The following is a 25,070-nucleotide window of genomic DNA, read 5'->3' as shown; positions in this document are numbered from 1 at the left end:
TAATAAAGACAGAACAGCAAACATTACTGATCACATATCACAAACCAAAATAAAATCAGATGCCGTCTTATTATTTTTGAAGGGCATAATAACCACACTTCCCTGTAACCTCTATCCATTGTTAAAACATAGAGCGTGTTGCATTTAGGTTTCATACATAAAGAATCAAGGCATTTACACAAGAATAATGCATGAAAAAACTTATTTAATGATTGTCTTATTTTAATTAATCACTAAATACAGTGTAAGACTGCATATTAACCTCAACTTTATTTAGGAACTGTGTGCCTGCATAACATGTGGCTAAGAAATTGCAGAGTGCACTATTTCTAAGTCTGCGTTTAGAATATTATGAAGAAATAATTGGCAGAACTCTGTGTCAAAGCCTCAACTATAATTAGACCACAGTGGGTGACTGCAGTGTAGAAACTGATATTATGGCCCATTATTCAACAATTACGTCAAAGCAGTGTCATGATTCTCTGAAGATGAATAAAGGTTAAACACACACTGTTTTACAGCTGACTGTTATTCTAGCATACTAAAGCCACAATGAATACTGCAAAATAAGGTTATCAAGTTAGGAATCTATCATTCTGCTTGTCACAGTAAGCTATAGACCTATTTTCTACAGTTACAGTGTGTCTTACAGTAAGGAACACATGACTGACTATTTTAATTCTGAGAATGAGTTGAAGCTTGTTAGTTCAAGGATTCACTCCCTATAGCTGATGATCAGATAATCACTGTGATGATCTGGTTGCAGGCAAATGTCTATCTATATTTGATCTGATGGTGTTATTCATGAATACTGAGCAGTATTATAAATTGTTCTGGAGATTTTTTTAGTGGTCTAAATAGGCCTAAGTCTGGCGTAGGGTAGGACCATATCGCTATTGGGCCACAGGCAAGATCAAAACTGGCTTTATATTAGGCTATTAGACTAACTTTATCTTTAGCGGACACAGAGCATATTACTCTGTTTCGGTTTCAGAAATATAGCCTTGAAAGCCCCAGGCTTATTCTGTGCGTATGTCTGGTAAATGCAACACACTGTTTCTTTTTCGGGGCCATTTTGTTCTTTATTTTTGAGGCAGTTTGTTCACCACCACCACAGCACATTTCTGACTCAGCTTACCCCACTAATTGATTTGACATGGTAGATCCAATATCCTTTTCATGATAGTCAAACTTTAGTATGATAACTTTAGTCCCCCCTCCATTCCTTCTTTTATGGACCTATCATGTTTCCACATGTTCTGTGTTCACTGCATCATTTTTTTTGTCCATGATGTCAATGAATAAAAATATATAGGGCCACATGCTGTGGGATACTGCACTGAAAGAGACAGAAAAATTACACTCTTCTGCTATTAAGATGGTTACGAATTAACGGAAAACACAGATTTTAAAAGAAGTCCTTTAAGCCCTTGTATCCCGTCAAAATAGGTGTTTTTTCCCCAGTTTATAGCAAACAAAAATCTGTCACAACAGTAGCACCAGCAACAGTCACAACATCTGGCTTTGCTTATTCATATTTTCACGTAGAAGATTTTCTTCATAGTGAGGTTGTGACAATGTGCATTTCTTAATCATTGTTGTGTTTAGACAATAATGCAGCAAGTATTGACAGGTCTGATGGTGATCAATTAATCTCCTGCCAGTAAGTCAGCTCTGGTGATGCATCAGATTGTCTTATAGAGGTCATGACCAACCAATCATTCATGGAATGCAGGCTGAGGATGCCTCTGAGCAGAATCAGCCAGTAGATGGTCTTATTCCTGGGGGGAAAGGGGAAAAATGTATAGGTCTATTTAACACGCCAAATTTTCATAATTATCACAACTCTACAAGCTTCAGAAAAGTCAAGTGATCCATCATGTGGCTGTATGTGTCTATAATCGAACATTTGCACGGATGTGTTACCGCCTTGTGGCTCAACCACGGCTTTGCGCAGCACCTATTGTTAAATGTCTGTAATTAGATGACGGTGCTGAGCTTTTGCTTGGGGTATGGTTGACCTTGTGCAAAAAAAATAAAAATTAATACTACACGCATTGTTCTGTGTTGTCTGGTGGAGCAAAACTATTCCTAAAAAAAACTGCCAAGCTCTTAGATGCTTGCATCTAAATGCTTTTGGTGATTGAAAGCTAAACTAGCCACATTGTCTGCCCCAACATACTTTTCAGTTTGTATAAAGTATAGTATAGTAAAGAATAAGTTTGGTATAAAGACTATCTTAATATCTACAAATAATAGCATCATACATGCCATACCATGACAAAGTGACACACCATAAAGCTTTTTACAATAGCGCATGCATTCATTCACAGCAAGGGGGACCTGAACCCCGCAGTGCTCTACTTTTACTTCTACGCTCATTACAACTGTTGCATTAACAACAAATGGGGTATGGCTTTCTAGACATGATGATCATTTTTTTTTTTTTATAGATGATTAATAGTTATAATAATAATAATAACAATAATAATAATAATACATAGTCATTCTGTGTTAACATGGGCCTTTAAAATGATTGTTTTTGGAATATTTTCACCTGTTGCAGTCTTTTGTCCCGTTTCATCATTACTCTGTAAACCGAAGAATATTCGAGCAGTTAATTCCCCTGGGATGCACAAATCAGCAATAAATCCTCAGTATCTATATCTCTCTGCTCTGCAATGAGCTCTCCACGCCTGTAAAATCCTCACCGTTGACCTTTTTTTTTTGTTTTGTCAAAAAAAAATCCAGTTTATAATCATGGCATTCCTTTTGTCATTTTTAATGTATATTAAACTAGGCCCCTACTGTTTATTACAATAAGGCCACTAATAACTCATTCTTTCATTAACAATGTTCATTCTTGTTTCTTGTACTTGTAAGGATGTGTGTGTGTGTGTGTGTGTGTGTGTGAATGTACTGTTCTCATTAAACTTTATTTGACCTTGATAACGAGGAGCATAATATGCATCAGCTATATCATCGCCCAGCCATTTATTTTATTTATTATTAATAGTTGTGCACTTTGTGGAAACTTGCATGACAGTAGCAGAAGCCCGTGACAGGGCTGACCTCGTGAGGTCAGTCCAGACAGAAGGGAGCTCCTGCTGTCCAATCATAAAGCTCCTCCATCCACTGGACGTCCGGGACTTTCACCAATCAGGAGGCGCAGCGCTGAGTCAGAGGGGACAGCGACCACAGATAAAATGTTTGACTTCCATCCATCCTCTCAATCCTCGCAGGACTGTTAGCAACCTGCACTTTGTATTTAAACTCTCACCTCATCCCACATCGGCCGCTGGATAACAATCTCTGAGGGATTCAGCTTTTCTCTTGTCGAGGCAACCTGTTACTCAAGGAAAAGGAGGCTGCATCGCGTCTGTAGGGAGGGCGAACTGTTGCAACAAACAAACGGGCACTTTGTAGGATTAAAAGCGACAAGTAAAAGGCAGCTCCGTTTCAACTGCTACCTGGCAGAAAGTCGGGGATCATGACAGCTCTTGCAGGAGGTTTGCCGAGAATGATGAGACCAACTCCCCACCAGAATTATCCGCGGGGAGGATACTCTCTGGAAGGTAAGAGACTACCACCAGTTGCTGACAAGAAGCTGGAGAAAATTCAACTTTTAGATAACTTCTGAAAAAGTTGACAAACTCGAGTTCTGAAAAGCTTTAAATCTGCAAGAAAATATAAGAAAAATGTAATAACTAATTGAAGCTTGTCCAAAGTTTTAAATGTATTTTACAAAACAAAAGAAAAACTTTCCCGGGTTATGTTTACATTAGTGGCAAACATTTTAATTGTATTTATTTATTTAATGCTAACATGTCTCCGACATTGATTGGGAGAGATATTGCTGACAGTTGTCCGGAAGAAAATAATTATCTCATGCCAGCAGCAAAAATGTTCTAATTATTTTACGATAATTAGGCTACACCAATTTTAGGCTGAATATTTAGTCTATTATTTAGTCTATATTTAGATACATTTGCAGTTAGGACTTTGCTTTTCCTTATTTGATTGCACTTTAAAAATGTAGGCCTACTTGCTTTTGGATTATATCATGCAAAGCTTTCCTGACATGTTGCAAGTCGTTTCCCATCACTAAAAATTCATTTATTTTTTGATTGTATAAAACAAGACACCCTGTTTAGTCTACAAGTTTTTTGAATATTCACCTAACTAAATCCCATGCACCGCTGTCCAGTCTCCACTCCGTTAGGACAGGGTCGGGTCAACCAGCTCGGCGGCGTCTTCATAAACGGCAGACCTCTCCCAAACCATATCCGCCATAAAATCGTGGAGATGGCCCATCACGGCGTCCGTCCCTGTGTCATCTCCCGTCAGCTGCGGGTGTCTCACGGCTGCGTCTCCAAAATCCTCTGCCGGTACCAGGAGACAGGCTCCATCAGGCCGGGGGCCATCGGAGGCAGCAAGCCAAAGGTGAGAGATATGGCCGTTGATGTTTGGTAAATTCACAGAAATCTGAAATGAAGAAAGCGACAACCAAATCATGTGAAATAAGCAGCGTTTCCAGAAACAAGTCAATGATTTAAATTCCATGAACTACCTTATGGAATAATTTTAATTAATAAGGGCACAATCTCTCACAGTTTGGGCGTGAAACACAGAGGCTAAACAATAAGTTAATTAAAACAACGGATTCAAAGTCATTGAGTTCAATGAGACCTTTGTAAAAAGATGGAGATGTATTATAACTCTCTACTAAGCTAAACCATCTTTTGTGGCCCTCCACACTCTTAAATTCAGCAAGTTATTCCACTTTCCTGTCGCCACAGCATAGGCCTTGAAATAAAAAAAGTGACAAACTCTTCTTCTCTCCTTCCTCCAATCGAAGCAAACCGCATCTCCAGAGGTGGACAAGAAGATCGAAGAGTACAAGAGAGAACACCCGGGCATGTTCAGCTGGGAAATCAGGGACAAATTACTGAAAGATGGGATCTGCGACAGGAACAACGTTCCTTCAGGTAGGCGACAATTTCTGGACCTGCAATGTGATGTGAAAACGATTGGCTTGTATATCATAAAAAAAAAACTTTTATACCATATTAAATACAGAAAAGGATTGCCTATTTGGCGATTTGTGAACATCGGCAATCATATGTTGGCGTAAACATGCTTTATGCCCTCTCTTATGCTTTGCATAAGCATCTAGAAAATACTCTTGGTGGGTTGTTTTTTTGTGTAATTTATATTTGCCCTTGTGTATTTAATATATCATTTTTTAAATCTTTTTTTCCTAAGTGAGCGCAATCAGTCGCGTCATGCGGTCTAAGTTCGGAGGAGTTGGTGACGATGAAGAGGACGACGACGAAGTGGTGAAAAGAGAGATGGAGGAAAACGAATCACGGACCAAACACAGCATCGATGGCATTCTGGGAGACAGATGTAAGTGCAAAATTATGATGTAACTTTACAAACCCTCAAAAATGTTGCAAACTAAATGAAGGGAAGAATATTCTGATCGCAAGGCGAAATGTTGATTTTTCATTGTCGGCAGCCAATAATAATTATTATATAATTATAATTATTATAACATGGCAACACACAAAATATAAAATTTTAGCCAGCTGTTTTAGATAACCTGCACAGGAAAGTTAAATACATTAAAGTTGCAGGTGCTTACACGTGCGTTTAGGTTTCTGAGATTTAACAAATGCGCAGATAAAACATTTTTTAAAGTGGATAATCAAACATTTGTCTAACTTCCAAGCCTGAGAAATGGCACACACACACAATCGGACACTTGAGGATGAACTTCAGGGAACAAAGCAGGGAGAGTCCATTGAGACTCACACCTCAGTTTGACGGGCACAAAAGCCAAACTCCAGTGAGCGGCTCAGTGGTGTACAAAAAGACGCCTGTGTCTTTCAAATGGGGAAAGAAAGGGAGAAAAAACTGCACTGACAAAAGGCCCGGAGAAGACATTATGAACCCGCAATGAGCGATGAATTATTCAGGAACACCAATAGGCCCAGTGCGACCTGGTTTATAGACTGCTCAAAAAAGTGCCAATTTGGGGGCTTTTCCTTCGGTTTACAGTTTGCCATTCGGGAGATACAGATTCGGGAGCTCAGACAAACATCTGTTGATTTACGACCTGTTTCTGGGGTCTTAGGAGTGTTGCAGTAAAAGAAAAAGGTTGCTGTTGGAGACATGATGGAGTCTATAGTTAATTATTGATGACTTCTTGAAACAGAGTTGGTGTTTTGGCAATATCATGTGATGACGCGCTGATGTATTCCTTTTATTCAGTGGTGTAGGTTTGTTTAGATTTGGTTTAATTGTGCCATTTTAAGAGACCATAACTTAAGATCAGAAAAATAAAATAAACATGTGATTTTTCCCCTCCTTAAATGTGTTAAATTCACGTCAGGCCTTGCGTAATCTACACTGAACGGTGCCGTTCCTTGTGCGCACAGAGCTTTTGTCACAGTCTTTGCGCAGTGAGCGTGACGCCTTCAGCCGGTGAGCGCAGGGAACCCCTTCTCTCCACTAGATTAAATCCAAACCTTTTATTTCTCTCCACTTTCATCTCAGACAAAGTCCGCCCCTTTCCTTTCCGCTTAGGGCGAACACATTCATGCAATATCTGTGGGCACTTCCCTCTCCCAGGCCAGACACATCCCTAAAACTCATTTCTGGAAGAAACAAATTTTTTTCAGCGCAGATTCAATTTGGAATAATCAGATTAATCAATAAATTAGGATGCATCCTTGATTCTTACATTAATCTGATTGGCACTTTTTTGACCATCCTCTTTAAACACATGTTTTGTTTAATATGCTAAACAAGTGGGTTTAATACAACTCTCAGAAAACATGTGATAAGGAAAAAATTAAATCTTTGATTTTTCTTCAATTCATATTTTTAGGCTGTATGATTTTTTTTTTTTTTTTTTAAAGAAAACAAATAACATTAGCTACTTTACATCAAACTGGTGACATCATACATGCAAACAGCTCTAAGGCACTTTCCCCCCATTGATATACAGAACAGCACTATTTCATTCTTGTGTCTCTTTGTGGAAGTAGTTGTTGTTTTTCTCTTTTATAGCTCTTCATTAGAATGTGAAAAGGGTGGTTTGGGGACTGAGAGTGTCTTCTGGCCAAATATTGATTAAGTAGGTGTTTGCAGAGGCTATTGTTGTGGTGAAGAGAGGCCTGTTGCTCTCTGCCCCTTTCTCCTCTACCACTATTGTTGGCTTTCCTTAAGTGCTAAGATCAAAGCTGACTCATTTAGATTTATTTGTCTGGGAAAAGGATTGCTATGGGTTGTGGGATAATGTATACTGGGCAGCCCCAGGTCTGCATGGCATTAGCAAGTGACTGGAACATTGTGGGAAAAGGATGTTTACTGGGATGAATCTGATGCTAAGTTGTTTACATCTCCTTTAACTGTTGAGTTATGGAGGTAGAATTTACTCCAGGATGTGCAGGGTTTAGACAACATACATGGTTGAGCTACAGCTTGAAAGAACTATTTGTGCCATTTATCACATTTGCCCATAGAGCAGGAGTATATCTAACTCAGCGTATCTCTGGTAATTCATTTTAATTGGAAGATTAAATAATGTGGCAAGAATTTGTTTTTGGCGTGAGTGGCGCTGAATTAATTGATAGCATCCATTCCTCTATTTATTACTGTTAGCACTTTAGCCTCATTTAACTAATTAAAGTAACCAAAGTCATAAAAGAGGAGTGGCCACTCTTGCAGGATCCATTTATGGCAGTGGGGGTGCGAGGGAGAAAGAAGAAGAAGAAAAAGAAAGCTCAGAAATACAAACAGTCAAAGGGATAACTTTTCTTTAAAGGGAATCCTGCAGTGCCAAATTGAATGAGCCCAGTTCTTTCAAATCTGCCATGGTGAACGCAGTCAACATGTAATAATTGGTTTCATTGAGGTGCATTCCAACAATCTGCTGCCATTCTCCTGCCTCTATTGTCCGGAGGCAGGCAAATAGCCAGAGGGACAGGAGGAATCAAGTGCTGACAAAACATGAAAGATTTAGCTGCTTTTGTCAAAGGAGCTGAGTGGGACTTTGTTTGTGTAAATAAACTGGGTTACTGGCTCCCTGTGACTTTGGCATGGATTTAGCGTGAGGGTAATTTAGAGAGTAAAGAGAGAAGATATCATATTTGTGTTTGAGAGTTATTATTTTCAAGCGATTGTAAAAGTAAAAAAAGTGTAGACTATGTAATATACATTGAGCTCAAAACCCCTCGAAAGTGAAGTGATGACGGTAGCAAACTTCCACTAGCAGCTGCCACATCCGAGCCATCTAATCCAATTTTCAAAGTTCAAAACTTGTATTCTCATGAGACATCAAACAACATAAACAGATAGATTTCTCTCGCACGCAGGGAGCAAAGGAAAGTGAGCCGCATGGCAATAACCCACAACTGTAAACACAGAGATAGATGTTGAATTTCTAGAACGTGTGTCTGTGCATTTCCACGGTTTATGAGTTTATGATTGGAGGTTCAGAGGAGTCACAGGAGACAGAAGGCCTCAATACAACCAGAGGAATGTCTGCTACAGCCACATTTCCATTTTCCTCTCAGGGCTGGATAATGGAGAAATTTATATGAGGGCCTCACTCTATGTTTTCCAGTCTTAATAGTGATTATAATGCTAGTTTAGCCAAGTGGGCTGCTGGAGAAAAACAAACAAAAATAAAAATATTTCTGGCCTTGAGAGGTATAGATAGATAGATAGATAGATAGATAGATAGATAGATAGATAGATAGATATAGATAGATAGATAGATTACCCTCTTCTCAAATACAAATACTAAACACTCCTGTGTTCTGTGTTGGCATGATTCTCAAGGCTCCCTCTTTCTAAAAAAAGAAAGAAAAAATCCACACTGGCTGATCTGCAACTGAATGCAGACTCTATGCTTCATTAAAGCCTCTTTCTCTGTTGGCACCCACATTGTGATCCTCCAATATTAATTCAAAGGACAATTAATGAATGCAGGCCAACTTTGAAGTAATGGGCTGGGGTCCTGCCCTGAGCCGGCCCCTCGGCGCTGATGTACTCTCCGCATTCTCCCCACTAACCCCAGAGACACTGTGAAGTGACTGAAAAAGAAGCAATGAGCAATGGAAGGTCAAGGAGAGGAGCCTCAGTATAAAAAGAACTCTCTATTTCCTTGGAAGTATTAGCCAAGCAAAACTCTGTGATGGGGAGGATAAAGGAGTGTGAAGAGAAAAGGGTCGGGGGTGAGGGGACTCTGCAAAGAGGAACACAATGGGATAGTTAATTGAGTAAAGCCAGACAGCGTTGTCAATCACTTAACTTTGTTTAGCCTCAGTTTTTGTGGAGCTGTTTCGTCCAAACACATTGCACATTATGACATGCCTGCACAACTCTGTTGCTGTTTTGATTAATGTCTCTTTTCCCCTCTCTGAACACAGAATTCCACTAAAAAAGAACAGAAATGTAGGATATAAGATTTTTTTATTTTTATGTGTTCTAACTTAGATCTTTATTTTCTACTTTTGTCCAAACACAGTCAGTGAAACAATAGAAGTTGAAAATGTGCACCCAAAGCTTAGAAAACTAAAATAAATACACCATTAATGAGTGTTTGTCAGGTTAAAAAAAGAAAACGTGGAATGTGATGATGTCTTCTCTCTCTGTTGGCTGCAGTTTGTTGCAGGGTCAGTGGTGAGGCCGTCTTCTCTGCAGCACTGTGCAGTAGCTGTGAAAAGGTCAGGGGCTGACCTAGGGTCACCTGACTGTTAAAACTATCAGGCCCCAGGAAAAAGAGGTTACAATAATGTTTGGGGAAAGATGACAACTGATCGATTCCCTAATAGCTGATCAGCAAAACTGTGTTGAATAAATATCCGTCACTTTAGTTAAGGTGCATAGACTTTGGTCTGGCCTAAACAAGGCTGTCCTGAGCCGGTGTATCTCTGCTGGTTAGTATCCGTTTGACTGGAACGTGCGGCAGACTGGCCTGTTGCTTTGTCCCTGCGTGGGTTCTGTGCAGTTGCTTTGTCCCCACCCCGAGGGTGGAAATGCCACCGTGAAACTGTCACCTAACAGCACCGCAGTGGAACTAAATAATAACCACCGCACACTGGGCACATATAATGGCCATGAAGGGCCATTTGTGGCTTTTTGTCACTTCACCAATATTAGACAGAGATACATCTTTCAAAGTCATATCGCCAGCCATTTCTTTGTCCGTTAAGTGCCACTCCATTTTTTTCTGTCCATCGCATCATCTTTTCCCTCTCTCTTTCTCTCTATCTGCCCCCCTCTTTTCCCAGGCAGCTGCGGGTTCCTGGGGGCTCTTTAGCAAGTCAAGTGAGCAGCCCACTCACTCCCATTTTCCCTTAACTGTTAACCCCAGCTGAGCCCATAAGCTGTCAGTTAACTGTTCTTTTCCTCCAGTGCATCTGCTCGCTCTGGCTCTATGTGGCATGCCACTATTTTATTCAGTGGCCCTCTCGCACTATGCTCCGTGGCCTGAAAGGGCCTGATCTACTTCCCTGGGCAAATAACTAGTTCATTTGTCTGTTATGCCCTTTGTTTTGGGTTGCGAACACATGTCACCAGCTCAATTACCTTCTCTATTAACAGCCCCTGGAGGAAGGGCTATCCAGCCCCTACCAAGACAAGGCTATAAACTTCCCCATATGCCCCACTTCTCTTTCTCTTTCTCTTTCTCACTGAGGCTCTTCATCCCTTTTCTCTTTCGTCCCCTTCTCTAGATTTCTATGCTTCTTTCCCTTCCTTTATTATCTATGTCGATTCTAACTCGTACATTATATCACTCTTTCCACCTCATTCATTTTATTTGGCAATTTCAAGCTATGTGTTTGGATCCACACACATGCATGTGTGCGCCTGTGCATGTCTCTTCATATTAACATCTCTTGAACGGATGGGAGGGGGATGAATGCTTGGCAAGGCTTGCCCTGGCTGATCTAGACTATGCAGTAAACAAGAGCAGTCTTTATTCTCGCAGTAGGAGTCCGCACTTGTTTTTTTTTTTTGGCCTGCTAGAGGCACTGCTGCGGCAGGTGAAGCTAATGGAACTGGACGTTCCCCAAAGTTCACATCTGTGACCCTCTGGAGTTTATCTTCCGTGCCTGTCAGTCTCCTCTCTATAATCGATAAATGGTTCTGTTTACCTTGAGCGGTCAGTCTGTAGCACTGTCCTTTTTCTGCTGATGTTTAAATGTGTGTGCACAAACACACCTGTAAATACACTTGTTTAATTTTATTTAGGAGTATCTGATCAGGGAAAGGAACCTGTTGATTTTACTTGTTGAACACACCACTCCGATGTGCTAACTACTGCCCTCCAAACCATGTTAAATAAATTATCCACCATTCACCCTACTATCTAAGCTAGCTTTTTATCAGTTTATTAACCTGCATCTTATTTTGTTTTGAAACGTCTGTTTTATGGATGATGCTGCAGCAGCCCCCATTTCCGCTTGAGGGATAATAATCTATCTTTCTATTAAGACTCTTGTCAGAGCCACAGCCAAACTGTGAGTGGCTATGGAGTATTTTGAGCTCCCTGGTGCTTTAGCTGCAGCGTAAAATTTGATTTGGGTGTTTAAGTATGGAGGTCGAGGCCTCCCTTTGTGTGTTTAGGATCCTCTTCTGCCGTTTGTTGCAGGGAATGTGTGGGAACAACCCTCTCCGAGTACGCTTCTGCATCAGCGTGCCTTAAAATTGATCCACAGCAGCGTAAGCTGTCAAAGATGTGCAAGCAGCTACAAGTGAGCACAGAGCAAGAGAATGGATGAGATGGAAGGGACAGGTCCACTTTTAAGAATGGCCGACACCCCCATTCTCCTTAGCTTGGCACCCCACACCCCTTCCCCAGCATCTTCTTCAGGTGCCTTCAGCTTCCCATCTCCTCTCCATGTCAACCTCTTCAACTCCCCCTCCCCCAGCTCTGTTTCCCTCAGGCCGCGGAGGGAGGGGATGAAGGGGTGCTCCCCTGCTGTGCCCCTTCACAGCCCCCAGTGGCCCTTCTCTGGACCCCTTTGTGCCCCCCCCCCCCCCCCCCCCCCCCCCCACAACTTCTCCCTCCCACTCTTCATTCCCCCACTCAGCCCCTGGCCTTACAGCCCCCATCTCACCCTACAGCACCCCCCCCCCCACCCCCACCCCCCCCCCCACTCCCCTGCTGGGCAGGTGACAGGCCCCTGAATGCAGGCCCAGGCGTCCCTGATGGCTCCTACAGATGGAGCGTGGTAATCGGTCCAATAGAGCCCTGCCACAGGCTTTTCCCTGCTAAGATACAAAGGCTTGGCCACTTCACTTCCAGAAAAAAAACACTTAGATAAAAAGACAGAGAGTGAGAAAGGAAGAGCGCAGAAGAGAAAGTGCGAAGCAGAGGATGACAAAAGCAACACTGTCATTTGCCATTAAAGGAGAGTCTGTGACGGAGTGTTTTCTCTGTAGTTACTAATAATAAAAAAAGAGAGGGAAAGGCGGAAATAAAGGGGGCAAAGGAGGAGAGATCCACCCCCACCCTGCAGTTAACATGAGTTACAGTGCCAATGGGGAGCTTTCTCTTCTGAGGAGTTTTATGAGCTCTCGTTCCCTCCCTCAGGAATCTTTTCGTTTCTGCACCGTCATTGGTTCTCTGTCTTTTTCTTTCTTCCACTGTTCTGCCATCATTAAAATGGTAATGACATTAAATGTTACTTAGTTTGTCATTTCTTGTAGTCTAACCTTTTAGTGTTGTTTATGTGCTGTTTAATGGACATTGCACTTACTAATCCCAACAACACTGATGTTAAAAAAAATGTGTTTTTAGGAAATCATCAAGTTTTATTTTCATGCTGTGTGGCCTTCTCCTTACGCCTGTTATATTATAAAAGTTGCTCCAACTGGTCTCAGGCCACATCCTTACCTAAACAAACCACATCCCAAAGTCACACTGCACGTTCCAGGAGTATCTAAGCATCCAGCCAATCCTCTGTGAGCCTTTATGCCAGCGTGGCGCCCTTGGTTTGAATGTAATAAAGAGCTCTTCTCAGCATCAGAGTCTTGTGTGCTGGCGGTCCGGAGCACAGCAGCATTCCCAGGGAGCAAATCCATGTGTAATGCCTGGTCAGGCACACACTGGCAACCGGCACAAACATTTCCTGCTTGGCTCCAGACGCTCCAGAGGCAAGGGGAGATCCCTGCTACCCCCCTCCATGTCTGACTTGGCACTTTTTAATTAAAGCTTTAAATCTGGAGGGCAGAGGTAGAATGAGCAGTCTGAGCAAAACAGACCAGCTTCAGTCCTCTGCTGAAGCCTTTCTGTTGCCTTCACCTCTCTCTCTGTTTGGGGGTCTCTTATTTCTTCTCTCTCAGCTGAGGTGTTTGCCGCATAGTCTGAGCGTCAAAAAGGTGCAGTGAACCTTCTTCATGAGGTTTAAGGGGTCCCTCTGGAGTGGATTTGGGAGTGGATTCCAACTCTTTCTGTCTTGTGTCCGTCTGTGTTCCACACATTGTCATGGACTAAGTTCATTGAGTGAAAGCTCATAGCCGAGACGTAGCAGATGCATGTTTGTGCGTATGACTGAGAAAGAGATGGGGGATTGCAGACATGTAATGGCAGACAATGGCAGGCTGTCACGCTAGTTTGTGGAGCCTAATCATTATTTAATAGATGGGTAACCCCCCCCCCTGAAATGCAGCAATAGTCTTCTGTCTCTAGTCTCAAGCCTTCATTGATTCCCTTCTTCTGCTGAATTAGATCCCAATAGCGGTCTCCCAGTTACCCAGTCGCTCTCTCCTGCCCGCAACTGAACAACCAGATTAAGAAGCACCTGCAAAAGTCTGCCTACTCTTCAGTATGGGACCCTATTGGTATAGTGCACAGCATGGCTAAGACTGGGAGAGACACAGTGTCCCCGGGGAATAGATGCCCTAGAGGGATCTAGTCCTCTTTAATCCGTGTTCAAGCAGCTTCTGTGTTTTGATCCCCCCAGGAACCAGTGAGGAGTTTAAGGGAGCAGGAGGACACAATCTAAAGTTGCTCTGTACCATGTGTTGTACTCAGCACAATCTATTGTCTCGGATTCATCTATTGTATCTCAGCTTAGTATTTGCCCCCAAAGTTTCAGTCAGTTATCAGCCCAGACTCCTCTGAATGTTGAAGTAACAGTCTGTTTGTTTTGCAATTCCAGCCAGTCACTCGGATGAGGGCTCTGACGTGGACTCAGAGCCGGGCCTGCCTCTGAAGAGGAAGCAGCGTCGCAGTCGGACCACCTTCACAGCGGAGCAGCTGGAGGAGCTGGAGCGGGCCTTCGAGCGCACACACTACCCCGACATCTACACGCGTGAGGAGCTGGCTCAGCGGGCCAAACTGACGGAGGCTCGAGTTCAGGTTAGACACTCAAGTCCCAATGTTGACAGCAGAGCAATGTGTCTTCCTGTCATGGATATGTGTCATGTGGACGTCAATTTGCCTTGGGATGTTGCTACACATTCCTTAAGTCATTCATCTGACCCCCTGTGTATGAGGACAGTTTATTTTTGTCAAACTCTCTGCAAAAAGGCTATGTAAAGACCCCAAAATAGATTCCTGATTTAGATGGTGTGCAATTATAGGCTTTAACAGCTGTAACAGCCCTGGGGCGTTTCGCTTTGAACCCAGTAACTTGCAGTAGCATACAAAGATGTAATGTCTGTGGTTTCACCGCACGCCCCAGATGTTAAGATCTCTATCAGTTCAGCTATTGGGTCAGAGAGGCCTCACACACACAGGCACATATTCACAAGCGCCAAGTACTCTTGCAAATACAGATGACCATATACATGCTCTACAAGTCAAATTATTGTATTGGGTTATCAGAAAAATAAAAAGTCTTGTCTGTGTTGTTCTCTCAGGTGTGGTTCAGCAACAGAAGAGCCAGGTGGAGGAAGCAAGCAGGAGCCAGTCAACTGATGGCGTTTAACCACCTCATCCCCGGTGGTTTCCCTCCACCAGCTATGTCAGGCCTGCAGCCCTATCAGCTGTCCGACAGCCCCTACACTCCTACTTCTATAGCTCAAGGTGGATTCGGCTGAACACGCCCAAACGTGCTTTAAATTTGCGCCTTAAAATGTCAGAATTGAGTTACGCTTTTGCAAAATAGTTCTTGATTAAACCAAACCAATAAGAAGAATGTTTTATTCTCTGCAGCATCCGAGCAGCCCAGTACAGTCCACCGACCGCAGCCTCTGCCCCCTACCTCTGTGCACCAGAGCGGGCTCAGCTCATCAGCAGGCTCCCAGGATGGAAGCTCTGCGTACTGCCTGTCGTCTGGACGTCATGGCTTCTCAGGATACTCGGACAGCTTTGTGGCTCAGACAGGACACACCAACACTGTCAACCCCACCATCACCAACAGCCTATCACCACAGGTACGTCTTTACAACATAGACATACTTGTAGAAACACACCCACCCATGAATATGTGCATACATGTACATACACACATAAAATTCTGTCCACACATATTTGTTATCATGCCAGGAAACAGGACACCAATATGTCTTCATGGGGTTTTTGAAACACACCATATGGAAGGATAATGATACAACCAAACACACACGCTCCTGTGCGTGCGACCTAGGAGGTGTCATTGCAGTGACATTGATGAAAACCTTGTTAGGCTGAGAAACACGGTAGCTTTTCATTTTTGTTTATTCTGATGGGTTGTTTGATGAATTTAAAATGTGGCAAACGTCAGTCTTTGGGGAGGGAAAAGGGACCAGACATGAGAAAAGATGTATGGATGTCGGATGATGACACAAATCAAAACTGAAAAGACAATTATGGTCGATTACACAGTCATCAGCGTCCATCAGTTGCTCCCTACCAGCCCAGAAGATGGACTAACAGGCGGAAAACAAGCTTTTAACCGCCACAAAGGGTGGCCGGCCCACATGCAATGCATGCTGGGTACTAATTCCCATGAGAGAGAATCTCAGACTCCTGTCAGGCACAGATAAAAAACTGCCTCAGGCAGGTTTGTTACTATGTGGATGCCTCAGGATGTATATATAGTGAAAAAAATAAGGTGAAAGTGGTAGGTGGCACCGTTAGAATTTGTGTTTCTTCCTCAGGAACTGGCCACATTTACTTTTAACAGCATTATTCTTTGCAGAGTGTTATTTGTATTGGACAGATAAATGTATAGAGAGACAAGGGAGAGTGAAGATGACATGAGGCAAACTGCGCATCAGTGGTTGATGTTTGCAGCCGACTGAGCTAACTCATAATTTATACTTAAGTTAATGACTTTGTTGAAGCATAACTGGTACTCAAACCTGCCTTTCTGTAACTGAGCACATGGCTGTGGTATGAGTTCACCCACCCACAGGGTCACCGAGTGACTTCAACTCCAATAAAGAGGCCAAAGGTGCTGTGGCCTCATGGATGGTTTCAGCATTAACCTCAGTGGGCTGCTCTGTACAGAACAGACATCTCATCTTGCGTAGGGACGGCGGTGTGCCTGGAATGTTTTCTCAGTCTGGAATTGCAATCACAGAATGTTCCAGTGTCTTAATTGATTGGAATGAAGTAATCTATCCCCTTATAACAAAGTGTGTAATTTATGCAAATGACTCACTTTGTTGGCTAATTTGTTTTAATTCATGTATTTATTGCAGCTGTTTGAATGTATATTGCAATACAGTTTCCTCTATTTCACACGAGGATAGAATTAATTTCCTGATTTGAACTTAATAAGAGGGAGGAAATGAGAATTGATTAAATTCTATGACATTGATAGTTAATACATGAAGACCTCTCTGCACTTAGAAAACTTTACAACTTCACTTTTCACGAATAGCTACATACTTTGGTCTATTTTGTCTTAAATGCTCCGGTCTGGCCATCTCAACTCTTGTCTGAGGCTACTCTACTCTATTTACTATTCTGTATCCATCAGGAGATTCAGAGGTTCAGTTACCTCAAGATATAGGCACATTATCACGCCGTGGGATTTTGATATGGATATGGTTTACTTTAGATAGGTGATATTCTTGTCTGAGCAGTTAGCTCTGTATTCGGAGCTTCCGTCAGGCCGGTGGTTTCCCTGTGGTGTGGGATCTCTGGCGTCTTACTGCTGATCTGGTGCATACCAAAGGAACCCTTTCTCACCAAGGAAGCGAGCGGCTGGGATTTGCACCCCCCTGAGACCTAATCCCCGGAACAACCTTAAAACAGACACACCATCGGGAACTGCTGCCGTTTCAGTTGCAGACAGAGGGTGAATGTGCAAGTAGATAGACACAGACCCTCTGACCCAGGCATGTATTCACAGACACATACCACACAAACTAATATTTGCATATATAGCATGTGTGAGGAGATATGGTGAAACATCACTTGATAACCAGGAAATATCTTTTCATGAAGCAACTGGAATGCTTTATATTTAAGTTTTTATATTTATTAGTAATAATTTAATAATACCAATATAACACATAAACCGTTTAAAGCAGTGTGAACATTTATGGGTGACTGCATTGAATTTTCTGGAATCTATTGACCTTAACTTAATGGAATAGAAATAAGGGTTTGGTATGCCGCATTGATGCGTTCGTCAGATGTGTGAGGTCAGATCACTCTGACAGACCTACTGTAAATTACATACATTAAAGACACCTTGCCTCAATATATGTACATGTGCATGTGTGTGTGCCAGCTGGCTGTCAGTTGGGAAAGCCCTTGATTTTTCATCACTTGGTGCTACTTATTGTTCACCTTATTTTGTTTTTTAGTTTCCTTTTCTTTCCAGGATATTTTAGCGTTATGTCGGCTGTAGCTCGATTTTCTCCTACACGGACTGTAACTCTTGTTCTCTTTTTAACTTCACGTTTTAGACATTTTCATGACTTTGCTTCTCACGCAAACCTATATGCAGCTGTTCACGATGTATCACTGATACCCCTACACCCCTGACATCAGAGCAAAAAATGCTTATATTACACATGACCGTGCACACACACACACACACACACCTACTGATAAATACACAATTCCACACATAGGAGAGGTAGATCTCTCACACACATACAAAAACACACCCTACTCCTCGTTCCCACGTACCCTTTGGCCTCTTCACCCTGGCCTCACAAGGACACGGTGATTTTAGGGCATCAAGAGAAAGTGAGAGAGACAATAAGAGTGCATAGCTCTGAGGAGGCCCTATACATCAGTGGATACATACAAATCAGTGTGAACTCAGCTTGAAATGCATCAAATTCTCACAAATAAATACTATAATATATATATATATATATATATATATATATATATATATATATAATATTTTTTCTCATATTACCATCTGCCAGAGTCAGGTTTAGACTTGTTATTTCTTTTCTTTGTATTCTATTTGTGTTACAATGCCGGAAGCCCAAAAGTGTCACTACAAGGAAAAATAAAAGTAAAAAGAATATCCTCTACATCTGTATATTTGATGGATAACTCCAACAGAAACCAGTAGTTGGCTAAAGGATTGAACTCTTTAGCCACCATCAGCTCCTCAATCAGTCAAGCAGAGTAAAGGGAAACCACATGTGTGAGGGAATTTAGTAACAATGTTTTTCTGAAAATGAACAAGTACTTTAGCCCACCTGAGTGGAGTGGAAAAGTTGATTGAATGGTGTTACATCAGCCCTTGTATTTTTCATTTTAAAATATACTGGTAACACGTTACTTTAGGGAGAAATTATACACAAGTGTTACCGATTTACTCTGTGATATAATTTATTCATTGTCATGGTGCAACTAGAAAGTCTTTAGGACTAATAAGCCGGTTTCCCTCTATTTCTCCCCTCAGGTAATGGGCCTGTTGAACCCAGGTGGAGTGCCACATCAGTCCCAGAGTGACTTTGCCCTCTCCCCACTGACTGGAGGCCTGGAGCCTAACGGTGGCATGGCTGCCAGCTGTCACGGTTCCCAGCGCCTTGAGGCTCTACCAGGCCTGACTAGTATGCCTACCTTGCCTAGCACCCAGTCTTACTGCCCACCTTCCTACACCACTCCAGCCTACGCCATGGACCACCATCCATCCTACCAGTATGGACAATATAGTCAGAGCAAGGTATGTTCACTTAACTGCTGTTTTTATACTTATTTAGAGATATTTAGATACTTTAATTCCTATATTTGAATTGAAATCATCTCTAATTGATTAGAGGTTATGTCCTTCTATAACCACAGCTCCGGCTATGGGATTTAGTTTATATTTTCTAAACCATGTTAATTGCGCAGGCCCCTCTGATGAGCAAGCTTCTCAAATCACCCTTTGCTGAAATTACATGTATGTTAGAGAGCGCTAGTGGCCAGGTTACCTCAGTTTACATTACCATCATCGGGCTGTACACGTGGTCTGATGCAGAGGCATGTCCGGGGCTTACCCAAACACACACATTTTCACTCAATGTCTTTTCATGACCCCGTATGATGAGCTTGCCCATCAAACCCTCAGAGCAGCTCACCTAGCCATGTAATGACCCCTGTGTAACAAAGATAGCCGCCCAAATGAAAGGAGCCACTTCCCAAAGCGTATTTGACAGGAGGGAGGGTATAGTGTGCGGGTCGCAGCAGTGTGTGTTGTTGGGGCTGATCTGAGGTACACTACCACATGTTGACTGGCCCATCAGTGGCAACATCTTGATGTCATTAATTTAGCCAGTCCTGGGAGAGATCCACATGTAGCTTTTGGGGGTTTGGTGAAATGTGCATGTGTGTCTGTGTGTGTCTGTATAAAAGAAGGGTAAGGGGCTCTTTAACAGGGGGCGATTATGGCCCTTGGCAGGCCAGGATTAGAACCATGTGTCCCACTGGAGGTCAGATTTAGAGTTGTTATTGATCAGTAGAGCAGAGCCAGAGATCCAGTCTAAGGCTCAGTCTCAGGCTAGTTTTTCCAACCACATTAGGTTCAAAGAATGTCTATAAGGAGATTCCCAAAGCTCTTCACCTGTTTTTTTGAGTTTTATCAGGACCCCCATTTCCACTCTCGCCTGCTCTCATGTGCTCTTAAACACCTCTTTCTTCTTTCACAGTCCTTCACCTCTCATTTAACTTCCCATTTCACACTTTTTGCTAAGTCGGCCATCAGATGATTTAAGCAGTTCAAGCTGAATAAAATGCAAAGAATCTCTTTAACCCTACTTCTGTCTTTCCGTGTTCTCCTCAGGTGCCTTTCATTATATGAAGCCCGCAACATTGCCTGAACTGGAGGCTTCCCGGCCAGTCTGACATTCATCGCCAGAGAGCCACCCCTCCCACCAGCTTTTGCTGGACCTCCCAGCCCCGAGGACAGTGAGAGAGGTTGGGTGGGTGTAGGGGTTGAGGTTTTCTTCTTTGGCGAGGGAAAGAGTTGAGATGGAGGTGTAGCGATGGCGATGGAGGTGGTTGACTGGAAAAATTAGGACCAAAGGCGCAGCCTCTCCTGTTACCTGCCAGTCGCTTTGCTTGTGCATCACGTCATGCTCCAAGGACCAAGCACGGTTTGTTGTCCATGCTTAAAGAGTAAAGGAAGAGGGATGGGAAAAGTGGAGTAAATACATTCAAGATTCTGTATTCGATTAAAAGGTGGCAGAGGTGCAAGTTGAGGCGGACTTTGTTAGCCCTCCCCCTGTGCTTCTCTTCATCACCATGTCATAGGAAAATAATATTTACTGTACATTGATGTGATTCTTGTATAAGACATTGGAGATATTAATATGACTACACCGGGAAAACCAGCAGAAAGGCATGAATCGAGGCGGAGTGGAGTCATAGTGGAACCACTGCAACCCAAAGAAAGTGCAATACATTCATACCTCATGTGATGTAAATGAACACGGATCAAATGCCCCCTGATTATACCCTCAAAAATATGCTCTCTTTTTAATGTTCTTCATTTTGGGTTGTGTGCATTGATCAATCAGGGGAAGTCATCAAGTGATGAAAAATAGCAAACATAGTCATGATGCCAAAAAATTCTCTGCCAGTGAATACATTATTCAGTTTGACAGTTAATTTTTTTTTCCTGCATGTGTTAAATTTGTTTTCACCAGGAACTTGCAAACATTAGTCCCATTTCTTATTTATTTAGTGTTGTTCAAGTGTTATGTCTCTTATCTACGTCTTGTGTTGAGCGCTCCTAAGTGCTTAAGTCTTACACAGTGTTCATTATACATGTTTTTTTCTTTTGTATAATTTTCATTTCCATTGTTGTAAAATGATTTTGCTGTATAAAGTTTTGTGTACAATCCAGCACTATTTACTATTTATAATAAACTCTATAAAAATGCATAAAATTGTGACTTTGAGTGGGTGTTATTTATGGGATACAATGGCTGTTGTTACCACTCAGGAGAATGAGTTCGTGTCCTCATTTACTTTTTTTTTAAAGTTGTGTTTTTATTTGTTTTGGCAACCCAGCAGGAATTTACATTCTATAAATATAGGAATGTATGTATTTTATATGTATAATTATGGCAAAGACTCTGTATGTTTAAATTAGGCTGATTTTAGGCCAACAAATTAACAAATAACTTTAGGCTGAAATGCTTCAGCATTGTATTCTTGGCAGTGTGGAGGAGGTTTTTAAACACCGTTTAGGCATTCATGAAATTAAATTTAGAGTAGATTTAATTGAACAGGGAACCGAAAAGATAAAATATGAAATAGTGAAGTCATCAAAAAACGTGAGACCTTCTTTTTTATTTTTCTGGGTAGTGAGGGGGTGCCTAGAGGGGACTCAAGACTTCAGTATTTCTATATTCCTTTCAAGGGCCCTGTGATTTACTTTACTTGGTTAAACTAGAGATTTTGTCTTTCTTTTTCTTTTCATTTTAAACATGCCAGCTGTTTGCCCCCTTTTATCTACATCCAGATGAGCAGGATCGTGACAATACCTACTATATGTGAGCTGCATCCCTTGTGCACACTCCTGGGGCACTAAATCATAAATATATCCCTTTCATAAACACTCCTTTTGGACAAATTCCTGCTCTCTAGGGGCTCCTTCACACCCCTTAATGACTAAAGCAGAGCTGCTATAAATTATATAAGCACAGTGGCACACAGTCACTGACACGGCTGTGCAGGGTTCAGAAGGGTTTCGGCTCTTGCTGCCAAACAGAAATGAAAACACTGTTCACCCAGTTGGCAGACTCCTCAAAAGGTTACAGATATCACCATTGCATTTTTATCACTCACTGTGATTCCCTCCCTTTTCTTCTGGAGGTTTAGGGATCAGGTATGCAGCTGTTCATGTCATTTGTGGCATATGTACAAAGCATGAGAATACACTGAATGTGTTTTTGTGTGTTTAAAATATTTTTTTTGTGCACGTGTTTGTGCTGGGTGTCCAACAGATAAGATCACATTTCACTGTTTTCTTTACTCTACAAACTTTATTTTATTTTTATTTTTTTACAAGTACTCAACTTGTAAGACACAATGAGTGAAAAAGCCAAAGGGGTTGCTTTGGAGTGGAGTGTCAGTCAAGCAGCAACACACTGGAGACAACTTAACCTCTGACCCCAACACTCTTTGAAATGAGCAGACTACTTGACCGGAGCTGACAACAATCCGAGCGTCTCTGCAGCTTCCAATGTCCAAAATTGAAAGTGAAGGAGGGAGCACAAAGAGGACGAGCTGGAAAAAAAGAAGAGAGTTTCAGATAGGAAAAAGAGTTAAAAGGCAGCTTTAGAAAATGTTGAGCCAGAATGTCCTTGGAGAATTGAAATCAGTGTGTTACTGATTCAGATTAATTTCTTTTTAAACAGTTCTGTACACTTCTTTCTGAGGTCATACTTGTGCTTTTATGATATCTTGGCTGCATTCAATACGAAAGAAGGAGTGGGCTTTATCTCTGAAATACCACCTTATCAAGTCTCTTGAAGAGCGGGTGGATGACTCACAGCATGCCTTTCCTAAAGTTGTGAGTGGCTTGCCTCTCACACTTTCCATCTGTAGCGCTCTCTCAGTCGCTCTTGTACCTTTTCTGTCTAATGCTTTTGGTTTATTTTGTTTCTTTGCTTAGTCTGTCTTCCCGTAATTCTGGTATGAAACGCATGAACCGGACCCTCCTGCTTCCTCTTCTCTCCAGATGCCAGCAGATTCTGGAGGACACCGGTGTTGGCATCAATGGACAGCAAACTAACGAGACCGCTTCCAGCACCACAGTGAGCCCTCGGTCCAGCACCAGTCCATCGTCCAGTACCAGGGAGACTTACGACAATGCTTACTTTTACATCCTGTTTGTCATGGTCTTCTACTCCTTCCTTGCCATGACACTTTTCAAGTGCATAGGCAGCGACGAGGAGAACAAGGACCCCTACGAGGAGTTCATACATACCGGGCAGCAGTCAACACAAAAATTCAACACAGGCCACATGGTGGAGAAGTTTTACTTTGAAGAAGAGAGCAGCCTGTGAGCCACAGGCTTTCTAAGGAGAAGGAGGGAGGGTACGAACGCATGGGGGGATGTTTTGACAGTCACCAAGCCAGAAAAACGTCAGTGCGGACTACTCAGACCAGAGCTGCTAGTGATTTGGCAAAACCTGTAGTAAGTTCATTTTTCCCCTTTTCCCCCTTCCATCTGACAATCAGAAATCTCATGCGAGGAGGCAGCCAGGCCGGCAGGCAGGAGGAGACGGCTGCCTCTGATGATCTGAGAGAAGGGTGGAAACATGGAGAAGTGTGGGTCAATGGCAGGCCGGAATCTCCTCCTGTGAGGCCCAATCAGGATCAATAACACTGGGGCCTTCGACATGCACACACCACAGGGAACCAGGGATACCTTAAGAGACTGATGGTGTGGACAACACGGACACTGTGTGTGTGTGTGTGTGTGTGTGTGTGAGAGAGAGAGAGAGAGAGAGAGAGAGAGAGTATTGCCCTGCCATTGGATTTTCCATTCTCTGAATTCAATTTCATTTTACTGAACATACTGAACAAATTAGATAAGGGTTACATTTATATTAGACTTGTGTTAGAATTTTAAGGATAAATGAATAACTGTTGTGCTGTGTAATTGCACTCTAAGATGTCGTCCTCTACAGTAATTATAGATCATATATTGCAGGACGCAAACAATGTTTCTGAATAAAATAAAATGACATCCCGCTCACAAAATGGCTGTAATTAGGGCCAAAGGCTCCATGCTATAGCCAGGTCTGAGCGACATTCCTTTGCCATTACATTGTAACTGATCTTTGGAGACTCGACGCGCGGCTACAGGGCCGCTTCAACCTCTCGGTGACCCCATATGATCTAAGTTTACAAAGCTGTGGCGAAATGTGATCCCGAGACTCACTCTGTAGAATTAACTTCAATTGCTCAGCGCGATCGTGGAGAGGAACATCAAGAGAACACACGCTTTTCTGATTTGCACCACAAGTCGCTTCCCTTTGCGGAGGAGGACGCCTCGGCTTGGCATCGGGTTGGGCGGCTGAACAGGTAGGCTACAGAATGATCAGATGCCCCGGCAGACGCGCACCAAGGAAAGAAAGAAACCCATTTACACGTTTGCATTTGGGGCTTCCGTGCAATTAAATCTCCAGGGTCAAAGGTGGGTCTGCACTGATAATACTGGTCTAATTTGAACTATCCGCTTCTAGAGGTTATACCGGTCCCCGAGGCCATGTGGACCCGTTTCCTCTCTTTCCCCCCCTCATAATTAAATTTTTGCCTCATCCTCCTCCCTTGAAGTGCTGGGGTCACCACGAGTAGATACCTGGACAGACAACATTACCCTGATACTTTGGGGAGGCAGCCCAAATATTTAACTCTGACCTGATACTGCTGAGTGCTAACTGAAGATTTTTTTAAAAAAAGCGTTCATTAGTATTATCCAACCCATAAGTGAAATTATGGAGATATAATCGATAATTTAATTTAAATTTTTTTCAATTTAAGGGAAGAATTGTATGGCTAAGTGAATTGAATTGTATGAGATGCATGATCCTCATGAAAGTTTCTCAATATTCTTTTCCATGCAATGTGCTTTCCTTAATTGATGCATGCAGTGCTTTCTTATTTTAGCCAATGAAACCACAGCATTACAATCATG

At 42.4% G+C, this 25,070-nt stretch overlaps 1 protein-coding gene across 1 annotated transcript; it reads left to right on the top strand.

The window, feature by feature from the left end:
* Window positions 1-3,056: 3,056 nt before the first annotated feature.
* Window positions 3,057-21,294, top strand: pax3a (paired box 3a). The gene is made up of 9 exons (XM_038718147.1): window positions 3,057-3,575; window positions 4,208-4,443; window positions 4,859-4,988; window positions 5,266-5,409; window positions 14,187-14,386; window positions 14,890-15,055; window positions 15,185-15,405; window positions 18,837-19,100; window positions 20,199-21,294. Exons 1-9 carry the CDS (start codon window positions 3,491-3,493, stop codon window positions 20,214-20,216), a joined length of 1,464 nt encoding a protein of 487 aa, XP_038574075.1. The 5' UTR covers window positions 3,057-3,490; the 3' UTR covers window positions 20,217-21,294.
* The last annotated feature ends 3,776 nt before the right edge of the window (window positions 21,295-25,070 follow it).

This window comes from Micropterus salmoides, unplaced genomic scaffold, assembly GCF_014851395.1.
Source record: "Micropterus salmoides isolate LMB-PRFRI ecotype aquatic unplaced genomic scaffold, ASM1485139v1 Ms_hic_scaffold_14, whole genome shotgun sequence".
Classification (NCBI taxonomy): domain Eukaryota; kingdom Metazoa; phylum Chordata; class Actinopteri; order Centrarchiformes; family Centrarchidae; genus Micropterus; species Micropterus salmoides.
This window is presented reverse-complemented; position numbering and strand designations above follow the sequence as displayed.

Bases quoted from the DNA above. Each gene is read 5' to 3' on its own strand.
- pax3a (XM_038718147.1), top strand. From the start codon at position 3,491: ATGACAGCTCTTGCAGGAGGTTTGCCGAGAATGATGAGACCAACTCCC. The intron at 4,444-4,858 runs GTGAGAGATATG...CTCCAATCGAAG, and splicing joins TCGGAGGCAGCAAGCCAAAG to CAAACCGCATCTCCAGAGGT. The intron at 14,387-14,889 runs GTTAGACACTCA...TTGTTCTCTCAG, and splicing joins TGACGGAGGCTCGAGTTCAG to GTGTGGTTCAGCAACAGAAG.